This window comes from Bidens hawaiensis, unplaced genomic scaffold, assembly GCF_021521415.1.
Source record: "Bidens hawaiensis isolate Kalapana, Puna unplaced genomic scaffold, B.hawaiensis_p1.1 tig00003653_1, whole genome shotgun sequence".
NCBI lineage: Eukaryota > Viridiplantae > Streptophyta > Magnoliopsida > Asterales > Asteraceae > Bidens > Bidens hawaiensis.
Genome location: NW_027491209.1, coordinates 2,520,196 through 2,537,201, shown reverse-complemented (window position 1 = coordinate 2,537,201; position 17,006 = coordinate 2,520,196). Strand labels below are relative to the sequence as shown.

The window sequence follows — 17,006 nt, the reverse complement described above, 5'->3', positions numbered from 1 at the left end:
CTATTGTTTTATTATATTTCCAGGTGGTGAAGCAAAATAAGTTTCTTTTGATAGAATGTTTGAAGAAGTTGATGGTGGTCTAATATGAAAGAACATGTTTATGTCTTTTGTTAATGTTTTTTGGTTGTTGGATGTACATTAACTTATTGTAACTTTTAACTTTTAATATCTAGATAATGTAAATGATTATTGTTTTGGTCTGAAAGTTTGAAGAAGTTTTGTGTTGCTTGAATTTGTTGTTAAATATGTTTGTTGACATGTTTTTCCACTCGTGTGTAACACAGACTATACCCTGGTTGTATATTAAACAAGTTTAACACAACAATAATTTAACATCTAATCTTGTGCGTGGTTATTTTGTTTGATTTAGTAAACAACAAAATAACCATTTATTCCCACACCATCACAAACAATCCTTTCATTTCTCCAATTACCCTTCCCATGACCACCTCCGTCACCACCGTCACCGCGGCCCACTGTCCGCTAGCAAAACCTCTCGATCTCGATATAACAATCGTCTCCGCCAAGCACCTCAAGAATGTCAACTGGAGAAACGGAGACCTCAACCCGTACGCCATCTTCTGGCTCCATCCCGACAACCGTCTAGCCACGAAATCCGACGACTCAAACTCCACCAAACCCGTTTGGAACGAACGCTTCGTCATCCCATTGCCGTCCACCCCATGCACCACCATTCTTACGTTAGAAATGTTCCATGCAAAACCATCCGACACGCCAAAGCCATTAATCGGAACCCTACGTGTCTCACTAGCCGATTTACCCGAGCCCGAAAGCCTCAACCGGATACGCACATTCGATCTTCGACGTCCGTCAGGTCGTTTAAATGGTAAGATCCGTTTGAAACTTGCTCTACGTGAGCGTCCTTTACCGGATTACCATAATATCCCTCACTCCCAGATTTATTACAATAATACCCCTCCTCCGTCATACATACCATACCAATACATTTCGGATCCACATTTGGTTAATTATCAGGGAGGACCGCAGCCGCCTCCACCCTCGTCTCAGCGGCTGAGTATGGGTCGGCCGATGAGCTATGGTGGCGGAGGCGGGCCTATGGCGGATTATGCTGAGCATGATAAGAAACCAAGAATGGGAAAGATGAGATCGGAGTCGGGATTGGGTATGCCAAGAGGATTATCAGGGCTTAGAATTGACGAAGGGTTGAGGTATGAAGATGAGAGATTTGAAAGTAATGCTTGTGTAACGAAACCAGATAATTATACATATTATAGACGCGTAGATTATTAATGAGAAGATTGTACGTACGTGATCTTTAACTATTATGTATGTTTTCATCATTTTGACGTTGAAGTAAATATTGTTTTTAGGGAACTAATGTAAGTTATAAAAGGTGGTGACATTAGTAGTAAATATTGTTTTTAAGAGCTTGTTTATAACTCAGGCTGAGGGGTGTGGGGGGCTCTAACGGGGGCGCGAGTGGGGGCTCCAGCCAATAATATTGTGACGTGTGGCAGAGAGAGAAACTGTATAAGATGGGTGTTGGAGCCTCCGCTGGAGCCCCTGGCCCTGGTGTGGAGGGGCTCTAGCAGGGGCTCCAGCGGATTTTTTTTTTATTTTTTTATAAATATATTCAAAAAACGTATTATTAAAAAAACTCATAAATTATTAAAAAAAACACACATTAAAAAAAAACACATTAATATCTAAAAATAAAAAAAAATTAAAGTACTAAAAAAACATTATTCTTATTCTTCGGCTTGGTCTTCTTCGATCAACCTCTTTCGGATACGTTCCTTTTGCTTTTCCATCAGCATTTGATCGACCGGATTTAGGTTACTGAAGTCTCTTGTAAGGAAGTCCAAATCTCTCATTCGACTTTTTTCCTTTTTGTCATTAGAGACCACCTCCATGGTTTTGTTGAATTTATTGAGAGATTCAACAAGATCGACGATGTTTACGGCTCCCTCCTCAGCCGGTTTTTTCCCCTTGGCGTCCCGTCCCAATGGCCGCCTCCTCGGCGGTGAAGACGTTTCCTCCCCCGCAATGTTTAGGTCGAATCCAACGCGGCAATCCGACGCGGCAGAAGTGCTATACGCTCCAGACGAACTAGTTTTAGTCCGTTTCGGCCCTACTTCCGCATCATGGTCCGGCGCCACCAGCTCAACCCACTTGGAATACCTTTTCAACCTCTCCCACAACTTTACATCGTCCCACGTCTTCACCGTCCCATACCTCCGCAAACACTCCTGCTTCCACTCTTCGACAGTGAAATTGTAAACCGCCAAATCATCACTGCCACTTGGTCTCATACGACCGGCGTTCCTGTTGAAAAGATTAGTAAACAAGCCGACAAATTTTCTGATTTCGGACCACCGACCCGAAATCATATCGGCGTTTCGCTCTGTACTCCCAACGAGCGTATAGAACGTCTCCCTAACCTTTGTCCAAAAAACCTTGTTTTTTTGGTAGTCGGCTGCAAAATGAATAATTAAATTAGATTTCCAGTTAACTTTTTTATTTTTTATTAAAAATCATTTTTAAAAACGTTAAAACAATTACCGCAACGCCGATCCTCAGAAATGACTATCCAAGCCCGACACAAGGCTTCCTTCTCATCCGATGACCACGTAGTGGTTTTCCGTTTCGTCCTCTGAGTCGAAGCCGGTCCCGGCCCGTCCGTTGCAAGTTGTTTTTTCCGGTGGACGCGTCTTCTTGCTCCCGTAGCATCACCGTGTGATTCTTGTGTCTCCGGAACAACAAAGTTAGGAGACGGTTGTATGTTGGATGGTTGAAAGCCGGATGTTTCTTGCGACCCCGAAAAAAACATCGATTGGTCTGGTGACGACCATAAATCGTAACTATAACCTGAATCTAGGTTTGGGTACCAATTTCCAGACATGTTTTTAAAAAAAAGTTTGGAAGATGGGTTGATTTTGGGTTTTTTTTTTAAGTTGTGGTAATTGTTTTATGTGATTTTGGGTGTGGTAATTGTTTTAGGTGATATTGGGTTTATATATAGGAAGAATACTTTTTTTTTATTAAATTAAAGAGCCCAACGGCTCATTTCTGTACTCCCAACGGCTATTTCACGTCTCCCAATGTCCCTTTACGCCTACAGGTCCCGCGAACCACCTTGCGCCTGCTTTGAATTCCGTGCTCGCGCCCCTCTCGCGCCCCTCTCGCGCCCCGGTGGTGTGGTGCTCGCGCCTGGGGGCTCGAGCGGAGGGGCTCTCGCGCCCCCGCTGAAGCCCCACACCCCTCAGCCTCATATCACATTGAATGTTATAGGTTTTTATGCTTTTCTATCCATCATTTGAAATGACATATTCCATTAGACTAGACGGACAAGTACACTTTGAGATTTGATATTAAATCTTCTTTTCATCATTAGATCTGTCATTTTAAATAACGAATCGCAAAGTATTTTTTTATATACTAGTTCTGCAATTTCAAATAATGAAACACTAACAATCTTTCATGTCATCTTGTCTGGCAATATTTGTACAACTTTTAGGATAAAAAAAATCTCTCCTGTAAAGTATAAACCATTTACCCTTTCTTTTTCTCATTTTGAAAAAAGAAAAATCCAAACAATTAAGGCTATATAACTAATATTGATAGTAGTACTTTTATGTCCATAGATTTTGGAAGATTTGGTTGCCATAACGATAAGTTATGCACCTTGTTAGATTAATATGTATTTCATTTTAATAAAAATAAGATGTAATGGATCGGTTTGGTAATGCGGTCTATCAGATTTGGCATTTTTAATAAGTATTGTGTACTAGCCTTGTTCACAATATAAAATACAACTGACAAAACTGTGAGCCGCATCACCAAACCAAACCAAACCAAACCAAACCAAACCAAACCAATGCATCTACATCTCATTTGCATTGAAATACATATTTACTTTATAAAATCCAACTTACAACACAAATTCTGTACGATCCAATTCTATTGACACAAAGCAGTTAGCCCATTGGGCAAAAGCCTTAAAATTATGGCGGGTAAAACAATAAGAATAATAATATTATTATTATTCCATATTTCTTTATGTCAATTTCCGTGTATATTTTTTGAAGATAAGATTTTGAAATATCTGAGATTTCCTTTCCCTCTCCACCTTTAACAATCCATACACCCAATTTCAACTACTAAAACCCTAACCAATCCTACAAATTTCAATGTCGAATGCTTCCACAACCACTATCACCACTCCGGCGACTTTCCGCCGGAACTTTCTTCCGTTATCGCCCTGCAGTTCCTGCTGCCACCTCCGTAAAATGCGTTTCCAGGTAATAAATTTGTTACTTAATTTCGTTACTTGAGCTGTGAATTTACGGTATAATGTTATGATTTGAATTTAGGTTAGTGGCTAGTGGCAACCGAGCGGTTAAATGCAAGGCGGTTGAAGCGGAGACAGGACCGAGCGAAGATAATGATAAAGTGATGCTTCTATGAACTCATATTATGTTTATTATGTGGTTATAAGGTTCTGAATATTAGGTTTGTTTTAATAGTTGTTAATGAATTGGAATGTTTTCGTTAAAAATGGCATCGGTTACTAATGTAAAATGTGTTGGATATAACGCAAACACGGTATTTGACACTTCTTCTGTTACATAATCATAACCATCTATTTATACTAAAACTTTAACGTCGAGATCAAGAAAACGTATTCTATGAAACTAAATAACTCTTAATATTCTTACCATACTAGATAAATTAAACCTATCTTTAAAACTATTACGATTTAGCCCCTCAACTTTCATTTTCAACCTGTTTCAAGGTTAACTTTAAACAAAATGATTACCATGAGCCTAATTGTTCACGCCTTAGAGCCACATTGATCGAAATAGGGGTTTTTATGTCATGATTACAGAGTTTATTATATGTTTAGGAAGGAGAAATGCATGAAGCAGTTGAAATTGTGGAATCAACGGATTCGAGTAGTTCAGTTGCCGAGGATGATAAAGGAAAAGTAATCGAATTAATCGATATGGCTAATTAAGTTTTTGATTCGAGTAGTTTTTGTGTCATGATTACAGAGTTTATTATATGTTTAGGAAGGAGAAATGCATGAAGCAGTTGAAATTGTGGAATCAACGGATTCGAGTAGTTCAGTTGCTGAGGATGATAAAGGAAAAGTAATCGAATTAATCGATATGGCTAATTAAGTTTTTGATTTGAGAATTAACTGATAAGATTGTTTTGTTAGGATAAGGGGCAACCTAGCCAGTTGGAATTGCTTAACAAATTCCTGGATGGTAACAAGGCTCAAGAAGTTAGCAAGGTGTTTGTTTATATGTTTATATTTATTGGATATAGATATATGTATATAATAATGTATGGTTATTTTGAAATTCTGATAGAAAGTTGTTCTTGTTAGGATGAAGGCCAATCAAGTCAACTGGATGTGCTTAACAAGCTACTAAATAAAGATGATGTTGAGGCTAAACCTATAGAAGTTACTAAGGTATTTTTTTATTAGTTATAACTTATACGAGATTTTGTATATTTTGTTCATGTAACTGTTAATTCATATTTCAAAACAGGAGGTTGATAATGTAGAGATTACAAGTGGATCACCCTTGCCAGGTGCGAAGGTGAATATTTTATTTTCTTTTATATGATTTCCATTTTTATGCATATCAAAGTGTTCTCTCTTTACAGTTTCTAATCATTCTGAACAGCCACAAGAACTTGAAGATATAATCTTGATCCCAAAGGAAACAATCGATATACTGAAAGACCAAGTTTTTGGATTCGACACTTTCTTTATTACCAGCCAAGAACCATATGAGGTGGTTTAATACTTAAATCATCTCTATCTTTTTAAATCATCTCTATCTTTTACATTACCTTAATATGTGACAGAAAAAAATATTGATTTTTATGTTTTTAATGTCACAGGCTGGCGTGTTGTTTAAGGGAAACCTGCGAGGATCAGCTGCTGTTAGTTACAAAAAGATTGGTAAAAGGCTGCATGTTAGTTTACCTTTACAGCTTACTCACATATGATATCTTTTTAAACCCGGAAAAAGTAGGGTAGTTATATAATTTCTACTTTGTGAAGGATACTTTTGGGGATCAATATAAGCTCTTTCTTTTGATAAATCCTGAAGATGATAAACCAGTGGCGGTCGTTGTTCCAAGAAAGACCTTACAACCAGAAACAACGGGTATTATTACTATCACCATCTAATCTATACGTTTTACAGTTTGTTTATAATAACAATCTTAACCTGCAGCTGTCCCCGAGTGGTTTGCTGCTGGAGCTTTTGGATTAGTTACAATATTCACATTACTACTACGCAATGTGCCAGCATTGCAGTCCAACTTGTTGTATGTTTACATCTTTTAATATAAATATAAATTTAACTTATCATATATTGCAATAAAGAGATGTTTTTTTTTTTCTCAGATCTGTTGTTGACACTATTGATTTATTAAAGGACGGGCTTCCTGGAGCCCTAGTGACCGCACTTGTTTTGGGTGTACATGAAATTAGTCACATTTTGGTAGCCAGAAATGCAGGAGTTAAACTCGGGGTTCCATTTTTTGTTCCAAGTTGGCAGGTGAGGTTGACCGTTGACTGGTTTTGACCTGACCTGTTTGGAGCGGAGTTGAAACTTGGAGCTAATGATCTGTTTTGGTAGCAGATAGGCTCATTTGGCGCAATAACAAGAATTCTAAACATTGTACCGAACCGTGAGGATCTTCTGAAGATCGCAGCTGCAGGACCTTTAGCAGGCTTCTCATTGGGCCTTGTTCTTTTGCTATTGGGCTTTTACTTGCCACCAATCGATGGTATAGGGATCATTGTTGATGCTTCTGTATTTCATGAATCTTTTCTTGCTGGTGGAATCGGTATGTTTTATCCTGTTCACTTTCTCCTCATTAATCTTTTTATATGTGATTTTGATATTTTGTTTTTGTAGCAAAACTGCTTCTTGGTGATGTTCTTAAAGAGGGAGCAACAATATCAGTAAACCCGCTTGTGCTTTGGGCTTGGGCGGGGCTTCTCATCAATGCAATCAATAGCATCCCCGCAGGCGAGCTGGACGGTGGACGGATTTCCTTTGCGATATGGGGACGAAAAGTTTGTTTATTAATTTCATTATTTGCTTTTTGGTTTTTATTTACTCTAAAACAGGCCAGGATGGAAACGGGTCGGGTAGGGTCGGAACGGGTTGGGCTGGGTTACTTGACCTGCAAACACTTTGTCCATTTTTCAGTGTTATTTTTAAATATATGGTTTGTTTTTTTAATTCTACTCTTTGCTTCTTGGCTTTTATTTAGCTTGATCTGCAAATACTCTGTTGCCCACTTTTCAGTCTTATTCTAAGTAAATATCCTTTTTTTAATTCATTATTTGCTTCTTGGTTTATATTTATTCTAAAACGGGTCGGTCTGGTTTAGCTTGACCTGCAAACACCCTCTTGTTTTTTTAATCTTATTCTAAATAAATAGTTTATTATTTTAATCCCATTATTTTCTTCTTGGTTTCTATTTATTTTAAAACGGGTTGGGCCGAGTTTGTTTGACCTGCAAACACTCTTGTTTTGTTTTCAATCTTATTCTATAGAAATATTTTGATTTTATATTCTTTTATTTGCTTCTTGGTCTGTATTTATTCTAAAACGGGTCGGGGTGGATTAGTTTGACCCACAAACACACTCCTTTACATTTTCCGATCTTATTCTAAATAAATAGTTTGTCTTTTTAAGACCTTTTTAATATAAAAGATAACCAAATTGACCCTTTCATAAGTAAATGGGCTGAAATTGTGATATCATATGTTTTGCAGGCTGCATATCGGTTATCTGCCGCTTCTATCGCGTTGCTGGGTTTGTCATCTTTGCTTGATGACGTGGCATGTTATTGGGTCGTATTGATATTCTTTTTTCAACGTGGGCCCATTGCTCCGCTGAGTGAAGAAATTAGTGAGCCCGATAACAAATATGTTGCATTGGGGATCTTAGCTTTAGTGATGAGTTTGTTAGTTTGTTTGCCTTATCCATTCCCTTTCACAAGTGAAGCAATAACAAGTCTTTAGTGATACATATGTCTCTTAACATCCAATATTTTGAATATACCTGTTTATACCTTTTGTTTATTTCCTCACAAGTGCTATGAGTTACAAGAAATAGATATTTTAGTTATAAAAAATAATTACTCTACTTGATTGCATTATTGTAAGTATCTCAATAACTACATTATCTGTAAAAAATAGATATTCTAGTTATAAAAATAATTACTCTACTTGATTGCATTATTGTAAGTATCTCAATAACTACATTATCTGTAAAACATAGATATTCTAGTTATAAAAATAATTACTCTACTATAAGAATTGTTTAGTTACAAGAAAACAAGCCATTGATTACACACCATAGTTGTCAAAAGTGCTTGCCTAAAGCACATAGGCTATATTTCCAGGCGAGGAGGTGTGAAGGTTAATCGTCCCACAATGGAAAAGGCACCTTTTTTTTCCTTTTAATTTTATTGGATTTCTTTTGACTATTCACTTCACCTAAAAATAATTGGATTAACTTAATTAAATCTAATTTCTCTACGTAATCATTAGACATTGTTCTTCATTTCACGAAGCAAGAACAAGGGTAACAGAGGCATTGAGCAACAATCATAAGGTTACTAACAGAAAACTTGTTTATTTGTTGATTTTTACAATGATAATTTTGTTCTACACATCATGTTTATTGAAGATGATGAATTCCTTTTATAAATTACTGTATATGCTCATGCTTTTTTAAACTTTAATATAATTTAGTTTAGACGTGCACAAATCGGATTTATTTTTACCCGGAACCGGGTAAGAACCGGTTCTCGTCAGACGTCAGGAACCGGGTAGGAACTAGACCCGACCTGACAGGAAAAAAATCAAAATCCAGTGGAACCGGTTAGGGTAGGAACCGGAACCGGGTTTTACTCGAAAACCGGGTACACCGGGTTTTTTTAATTTTAAATGATTTGTCTATTTCCAACGGCTATATAGCCCTTTATAGATGTTTGGGACTGGTTTTTGACTATATTATACACACATACTATAAATACATATGTTATGTTTAGACTTTAGAATTAGTTGCACCACCCCCCTAACTCTCAAATGCAATTTAAACCGCGAATCCACTTAAACCGGCAAGCCGTAGCAAGCAATGATGACAATGTTATGGTAATCGAAACCCCAATATGTCCGGAGGTTTGGACACACTACGACTTATGTGTTATGACCGACACACAGGATATGGCTTTGTGCAAGTACTGTGTGAAGTTTCTCAAAGCTGTGTCGAATTACTCCACTCTGAGAAAACATACCAATAAGCTATGTAGCACGGGAACGGGAACGGGGTACGTGTACGATATGGGTACGGGGAACGACAAAAATAAAAAATTCAAGATACGGGTACGACAAAGATACGACAAAAAAAGTAAACAAATATATAATTTTTATCTATATATAATGTCAATTTTAAATATTTTAGGTATAAATTATAACTTGAGGACCAAATGTAAACTAATCTATATAGAAAGAGATAGCTGTTAAAATGCATAACCTAATTTAATACTTTTTATGTAAAAGTTAACAAGTTTTATGGACTAAATGCAAACAAGTGAAAGATCAAGAAGTTAAATGTTAAACCTAAACTTATTTAACCCTAAAATACTAAAACAAGTTATAGCCGTCTCCTTTATTCTTCTTCATTGTTCTTCATGGGTTTTCCGGCGTCAGAATTATTTGCTGGAATACCGTATGTGGCCGCTCCGCCATGCTATTGGCTATAGAAACGTCCGCAAAACGGTTTTGGATCCGTCCCCAAAGGCCCAGAATCGTTTGTTGACCGTCCCCATTTAACGGGTTCGTTTAGGAAACGTATCCAATGCATTTTCGATGCGTTTCTATCCCCATGCCGTCCCCGGGACCGGTACCCTAACCTCCAAGTCGTCCTCATGCATCAGAGCCAATAAGCATTGCTCGGAAAAAAAACTGTTTAGACGCCATGAAAGCGGGAGAGTCGTCCAGTGTTGCAAATAGAGAGTGGGGTGAAGACGCCGAACGATGTTTGTCACCCCCCGACCAAAGGCGGCGGAACATGCTGTAAGGCCCTGTTACCGGTGCCCTACACTGGACGTTGGATTTACTCATAAACACAGTTCTAAATATCAGAGTTAATTAAAACTTTACGCGGAATATAAAACTTTCATAACATTACAATAATAATTCATAACTTGTCTTAAAACATTCTTGTCTTTCAAAATTAAAACATTGAATATAAAACATCATGAGTCTTCAGATGCCAGACTCTTATTTTTCTGCCACGTGTCCCCGCTCAAGCCAGCTGTCACATCCTACTCACCTGCGTACATACTAAAAGTCAACTACGTTGAGTGAGTTCTAGATAATCATACATCATACAATACATACATTTACCTTCACTTATACATTCGAAGATACATAATAATTACTTTACTAACTTGCTTTCATCACATAATTTCATACATACATACATTCATAATTTATTACTTTCATACTATATAATTACTGTCCATTCTATCTCAGATATTATTAGGGTCTGATCCCTCTTTCCTTTGTCTATCTCAGATATTATTAGGGTCTGATCCCTTACTTCTTCATCTTCGTACATAATGTCTTTACATACCCGTAATATACATATACTTTCTTTAATCATTCATACATACTCATATGTTATACATATATCTAACATACACATTCAGTTATCATATACATACCTCCCTTGTCAATACGTGCAAAATCCGAAGATCGTTCACATACCGACAAGCTTTCATTCACATTCAAAATATACATACATACATAACATATAAATCATACATGGCATACACTTACCATTTAAGGTAAGTGTATTAACTATCACATCGAGTATGCGCACAGCCCCGAAAACATAACAAGGAATGGGGCTAGAAACTCACCTGAACTCGGTTTCATTCACCGTTAATGGTTATCCCTTTCTTTAGTTGTGCACGGCTAACTATATAACAATTATCTAACATCCCCAAAATTTTGGTCCAAATTTGACAACTTAGTTAAGTGGAAGGATCAAAATTATTCTCTAAAATAAGTAATGAGAAAATTTAAATATAAACATTCTATAAGGAAATAAAAATATCCCATAAATAAAGTCATCTCATGTTAAGAATATGGAATAAGGAAATTACATCACACACTGAAAGATGAAAGAAAGTGGAAGCTTTCCACATGGATATAAATAAGGAAGTTAAAATCCATCCCACATGGAAAGTGGTAAAGATTTGGAAGCTCTTTATAAAGAGATAAAATTCCATAGTAATATTCTTTTATGCCTAAAATGCACCCAGTGGTCATAGCGGAGGGTGCGAAGCACCCGACGCGCACGCGCACGGGCTCAGGCGAAGGGCGTTGGGCGATGGGCGCAATGTGGCGCTTTGATGACGCACTTCGCACCCTCGCATCGCCAAGAGCCGCCTTAGTATTTTTGGAAAATGGGAGTTAAACCCAGAAGTAACAAGCTACCAAAAGACAAGGGACTAAAAGTGAAAGATTGAGTTCAGGGACCCATCGCGCTACGCGATGAGCCCAGAACACAGGTCATCGCGTATCGTGATGGACCTTGATGAGTCAGCGGACACGTATCAGCACGTGGTATGGCGGCGTAAAAATTGCGGCGCCTGGATACGCGACGGGATTCCAAGACCCATCGCGTATCGCGATGGGTTGCAAGCTTCAGCTTATAAAAGAGGGGCTCACGGCTCCATCATTCTCACACCAATTCACTTTCTCTATCTAGAAATACTCTCTCACTACCTCAGTTTCCGTGCCCCGACCTGACAATCATCACCTCGTAATCCGTGCTATATACCGACGATACCTTGAAGTGCGTGTCACCCAAAAATTACCCGACATTCTATCTCGAAGTACGTGCACGACACGACGACCACCATATGTCTCCTCGTTTTGCGTGCCAAGCATCGTAGTGCGTGCCAAGCTCTGAGGTTTCAACAGTCTAAGCTCTAGAACGCGATAGAAGAGTGGAAGTGCTGCTCAATCAATTTTAGAAATAAGAACTTCGAATACCCGTGTAAGGTAGGGCTTCTGCCTAAGTCATTATTTTATTATATTACATGGCTTAGACCATAGTCAATGGTATAGCCCAAACATTGATCATAAATATGTTTACATAAGCTTTAAACATACAAGGATTATAGTAACGTTTCTTTACAACTAAGAAACACATACTTTTCATTCATAAGGATATAGTCAAATTATAATTTCTTCACGATTAATAAACATAGCATTTTATATACATGGAATATAGTTAATCTATTGTTCTTCATAATTAAGAAACATAAGATTTTACATTCAAAGCTAGTAGTCAATGAATGTTTCTTCTTGAAGAAGAAACAGATTATAGATGTTCCTTCGTAAAAGAAGAAACTCAGCATGTGATTAGTAATAAAAAAAAAGACTACATGTCTAAATATTTTATTCAAAGAAATGATCAATCAAGGTTTAAAACTATCAAAACCAGACTAAAGGTTTATAGCCGGATCAAGAGACGATCCGGATAATTATATACCTATTTTATTATAGGTCAATCAATCAATCAATCAGTCAGTCAGTCGATCAATCATTCATTCACAGTCAAGGTTTCAAACAAGATCACCATATCATTCAGAACAGACAATCACAGGTGAATACGTTCAAACCTTTTATCACGTGAATACGTTAACCTTTTCAATCAATCAAAACATATTTATACTCGATAAGATGAACAAGTGTTTATCTTAAAGAGTCAGTCAATGATTTCATGAGATTATATGATCTCTAAAATGTTATTACAATATAGATAATAAAAGCAACTCAAACCGAGTACACATGTGTCTGGATCCAAACATAACTGTTCAGCCCATCAATCAATGGCCGGTGTGGCCGCGGGCTAACGGTCATAACTAGTTCTCCTTGTAGGGGCTATACGCATATAGCTCGGGGGAACAATTGTGTGTGTGTAGAGGAGTGGTACAAAGGCCAGATGTGGACGTGCATCTGCTGAGTTTATAGAAAACTATAATTGTATTGTAATTGTCAGTAAAATTGTTTTATAGAGTCATACGTGTTCACCAGCATATAGTTGACGTATTTTTCCCCACATTTCAGGGAAACAGATTAGCACATGTAGCAAGGGAAATAGTCATTCATGGAAATAAACGCTCGCAAGGTAGAGATGGCTCAGTTTTAAATTATTAAAATACTATAAACAAGATTTCAACAAGATTTATAAATCAAACACTCGGGTATTTATTACCCGAAAAGTTTCAAATAAAATAATATTTTATTATAACCAAAGTCTTCCGCTAAAACAAACCGCAACTCTGATGTATTTACAAAACGGGTACCAACTTGTGGTCACACGCCTAGGCCCTAAGCCGGGTTGTGACAAATTACGCCCATGGACCTAAGGCCCACTGCATCTTTCATCCCATCTTTTAAATTCCAATCCCACATTCTATTAGTTATTTATCTAAACCGATAAACAACGCACTATGAAGTAACGAGATTTATTTATTATTTCTTATCGAAAGTAGGATGTTACACATGCCGGGGTGCAACGATTGCCCATGAACACATGACACTATTTAAAGTGATAATATTTAAATAACTCATTTTTTTTCATAACATCATAAAGTCACATAACAATACTCATACGATAATCATAACAAAATATAGCAAATAAATATTGTTCATTTTGCTAATATCCTAACGGTCTTGCTTGCGTTTTCCACAAGATCTCGAGTCAACCTAAATGCAAACCTGTAATATTTCATAAAATAAAGTTTATCAATACAAAGGTTGGTGAGCAATTTCATAGTTTGAACAATATGTATATGATAGGAAATTCCACAACTTGTATACGAAACAATAAATAATAGCAATAATTTGGATAAATGAAATCGCTAATAAGAATACATTAGCGACACCGTGCTATCAGAGAATACCAAATAGGCTAGGATTTTGTATGAAATCATTAATAAGAATACATTAACGACACCTTGCTATAAGAGAATACCAAATAGTTAAGGATTTATGAATCAACCCTCCAAAAGTGGTAAACACATTAGCATATAAACATAGAACACCAAATCGAGCATTTATTTAAGTAAAGTATACAATAAAGTTTGTGGTTTAAGACTCAAGTATAAACATTTAGATTGAATAAGTATGCAATATCACCCCTAAAACGAAAGATGGAAAACGGGGTATGAAAGTACTCACATTCAAGTATAAAACTTGATTGGTAAAAGACGGGAAATTGGAAGGACGGAGTTTAACGAGCAAAGCCTAAATAAAAAAGAAAAGCCTTGAATTAGAAAGGTTGTTTTAGGAAAACTTTAAAATACAAGATAAGAAATGTAAACAATTAAAGTTTAAGGTCTAAAATGTAATTATTTAAGAAATTTATAGAAATAGTCCTTTAAAATATAAGTTTGCTCGAAACCGGGTTAAAGTATCTAGTCTTAATATTTACTCAACCTATGTTAAGTAATAAGGTGGATAAAAAGGCAAGAATGCAAGTCCCTTTATAATATAGATACAAAAACAGGTTTTAACGAGTGTTCGGGTTGTTGGTTCGGGTCTTGATAATTGGTCAAACCCAAAGTCAACTTTCCAAAATAATAAATGTTATGAGATAACTCATAAAAATCGAGTAAGACTTAACCAAGTATGTAGTTCTATTGTTTTAGAACTAACAACGTACATTAAGCGAGTGTTCGGTTTTTGTCGGTCCAACTTTGTTATAAGATCAAGTTAGGTTAAACATTCCAAGTACTTTGATAAAATATTTAAAATCAGGTCATAAAGTATTTTTAAATTAATATACAAGTCTTGATAGCTAGAAACACACTTGTGTGTCTTTAGCGAGTGAAAATCGGTTTAGTTCGGTTTGGTTCGGTTTCCATCTCACAATAAGTTCATGGATGGTTGCCACATGCCCAAATATCAAAGAACTTGTATAATAACTTATAAATGATGATACTTAAGTTTTACAACCCAAAAAGTTAACAATCAAGTCTTTAAACGAAAGTTCGGTTTTTAGTTCGTATCTTGTTTCGGATTAAGACCGAGGTAAGATTCTACAAACCATAGCCATAGAACTTATAAAAATGGTTTTATTAACTTAAATTTAACAATAAGCATGTTTAAACAATTATTTAACAAAACTAGTCAACAAAGTTCGGTTTACGATTTAGAGCTATTTACGGTTAAACCGAGGCTAGTCTCTTCAAAACCCATAACCATAGAACTTCATAAATATAATATAAAAACTAAAATGAGCAGAAGTTAAGCATGGTTAGTAAGCATAAACGAGTTAGATAATTTATATATATATATATATATATATATATATATATATATATATATATATATATATATATATATATATATGATCAGGATCATGAGAGAACTTTTTTGAAATTGAGAACTTTGAGAACCATTATGAACCACAAAAAACCCAAAAATAAAAAAAATCATAATATAAAAAAAACACAAAAATGAAAAAAAGTAAAAAAAAACCAAAATTCTTAATTAACATCCCGGTTTCATTAAAAAAATCGGTTTAGCAAATTATATACACATATGTATAATATATACATATATGTACATTTACATGATTTTTTTGTACACATGTGTATACTTTAAGATAAATGATACCGTACATATGTGTATATTACGTAACTAATGATTAAATAAAATTATACATATATGTATAATACAACGTTTTTTTATTTTTTATTTATTTTTATTTTATTTATTTTTTAATGAAACCGGACATAAATATAAGAATTTTGGTTTTTTTACTTTTTTAAAATTTTTGTTATTTTTTGTTTTATGATTTTTTAAAATATTTTTTTAAAGGTGTTTTTAGTGGTCTAAAATGGTTCGCAATTTGCAAAGGGTTCTCTTAGGATCCTTACCCTACATATATATATATATATATACATATATATATATATATATATATATATATATCAAGGACCACGTGATGTTTAAACAATTATTTAACAAAACTAGTAACAAAGTTCGGCTTACAATTTAGAGCTATTTACGGTTAAACTGAGGCTAGTCTCTTCAAACCCATAACCATAGAACTTCATAAATATGATAAAAAACTAAAATGAGCAGAAGTTAAGCATGGTTAGTAAGCATAAATGAGTTAGATAATTATATATATATATATATATATATATATATATATATATATATATATATATATATATCAAGTACCACGTGAGTCCTCCATGAAGCCTTGCCTTACGAGGCACGACACTCCACCGACCGAGACCGGAGAAGTGACCACCAAAAGTTACAAGGGGTGTATATTATATATATATGTTGTATAATAAGCTTCAAGTATTGATAAGAGTTAGAAAGTTAATTAAAGTGAAGGACTATGGTCAATTTGACTTTGGATGGTCAAATTACCAAGAACATGAAGAATAACCTTTAAGATCTTAAGAACTGAGAGAGAATTTGGAGTATGAGCAAGTGTAAAAATGAAGGAGATGGGTGTGTATATATTGGGTAAGGGTCAAGGGTTCTTTATAAGGTTCTCTTTCATGTTTGCATGCAAATAGGTTGGTTAAACAAGCAAGCAAGGCACAAAACAACAAGAAAATCCGAAATATAGCTGCAGGTAGCACTAGGCGCTGTCCGACCAGACCCCTGTCCTGTCCGCGCGGTGCGACGTGTTCGGGGTGGGGTGGGTTGGCCTAGCTCGTCTTGCGTGGTTCGTTATGCGTCCCTGAAGTTTGTTTTCGATGTAATTTGATCGTTTTAAAGGCGTTTTCGAATCCGTAAATGGGGTTTTTCAAATTGAACAAACGAGAAAGATTTAGTAACATAAAAATCCAATATTTTATATATTTGAAATGTTCGGGTTACAAGCGGGCCGGGTTTACATAATAAAACAAATACAAAAGTG

The 17,006-nt window shown here is 35.8% G+C and overlaps 2 protein-coding genes across 2 annotated transcripts; both read left to right on the top strand.

Moving 5' to 3' along the window:
• The first annotated feature begins 437 nt into the window (after positions 1-437).
• On the top strand, positions 438-1,315 carry LOC143624051 (uncharacterized). Its single transcript, XM_077094801.1, has one exon. The coding sequence runs from the start codon at positions 442-444 to the stop codon at positions 1,270-1,272; it is 831 nt and encodes a 276-aa protein (XP_076950916.1). The 5' UTR covers positions 438-441; the 3' UTR covers positions 1,273-1,315.
• Positions 1,316-4,053: 2,738 nt separating this feature from the next.
• LOC143624093 (putative zinc metalloprotease EGY2, chloroplastic) lies at positions 4,054-8,111 on the top strand. Its single transcript, XM_077094837.1, has 14 exons — positions 4,054-4,294; positions 4,356-4,434; positions 4,889-4,969; positions 5,207-5,281; positions 5,378-5,464; positions 5,544-5,594; positions 5,682-5,792; positions 5,902-5,976; positions 6,065-6,170; positions 6,240-6,333; positions 6,413-6,566; positions 6,651-6,858; positions 6,930-7,090; positions 7,799-8,111. Exons 1-14 carry the CDS (start codon positions 4,173-4,175, stop codon positions 8,045-8,047), a joined length of 1,653 nt encoding a protein of 550 aa, XP_076950952.1. The 5' UTR covers positions 4,054-4,172; the 3' UTR covers positions 8,048-8,111.
• Positions 8,112-17,006: the final 8,895 nt, after the last annotated feature.

What these genes read in the sequence shown, in the direction of transcription:
- LOC143624051 (XM_077094801.1), top strand. Translation starts at nt 442, where the DNA reads ATGACCACCTCCGTCACCACCGTCACCGCGGCCCACTGTCCGCTAGCA.
- LOC143624093 (XM_077094837.1), top strand. Translation starts at nt 4,173, where the DNA reads ATGTCGAATGCTTCCACAACCACTATCACCACTCCGGCGACTTTCCGC. An exon ending in AGATTGGTAAAAGGCTGCAT is followed by an intron (nt 5,977 to 6,064) that starts GTTAGTTTACCT and finishes TACTTTGTGAAG; the next exon opens with GATACTTTTGGGGATCAATA. An exon ending in TTGCGATATGGGGACGAAAA is followed by an intron (nt 7,091 to 7,798) that starts GTTTGTTTATTA and finishes TATGTTTTGCAG; the next exon opens with GCTGCATATCGGTTATCTGC.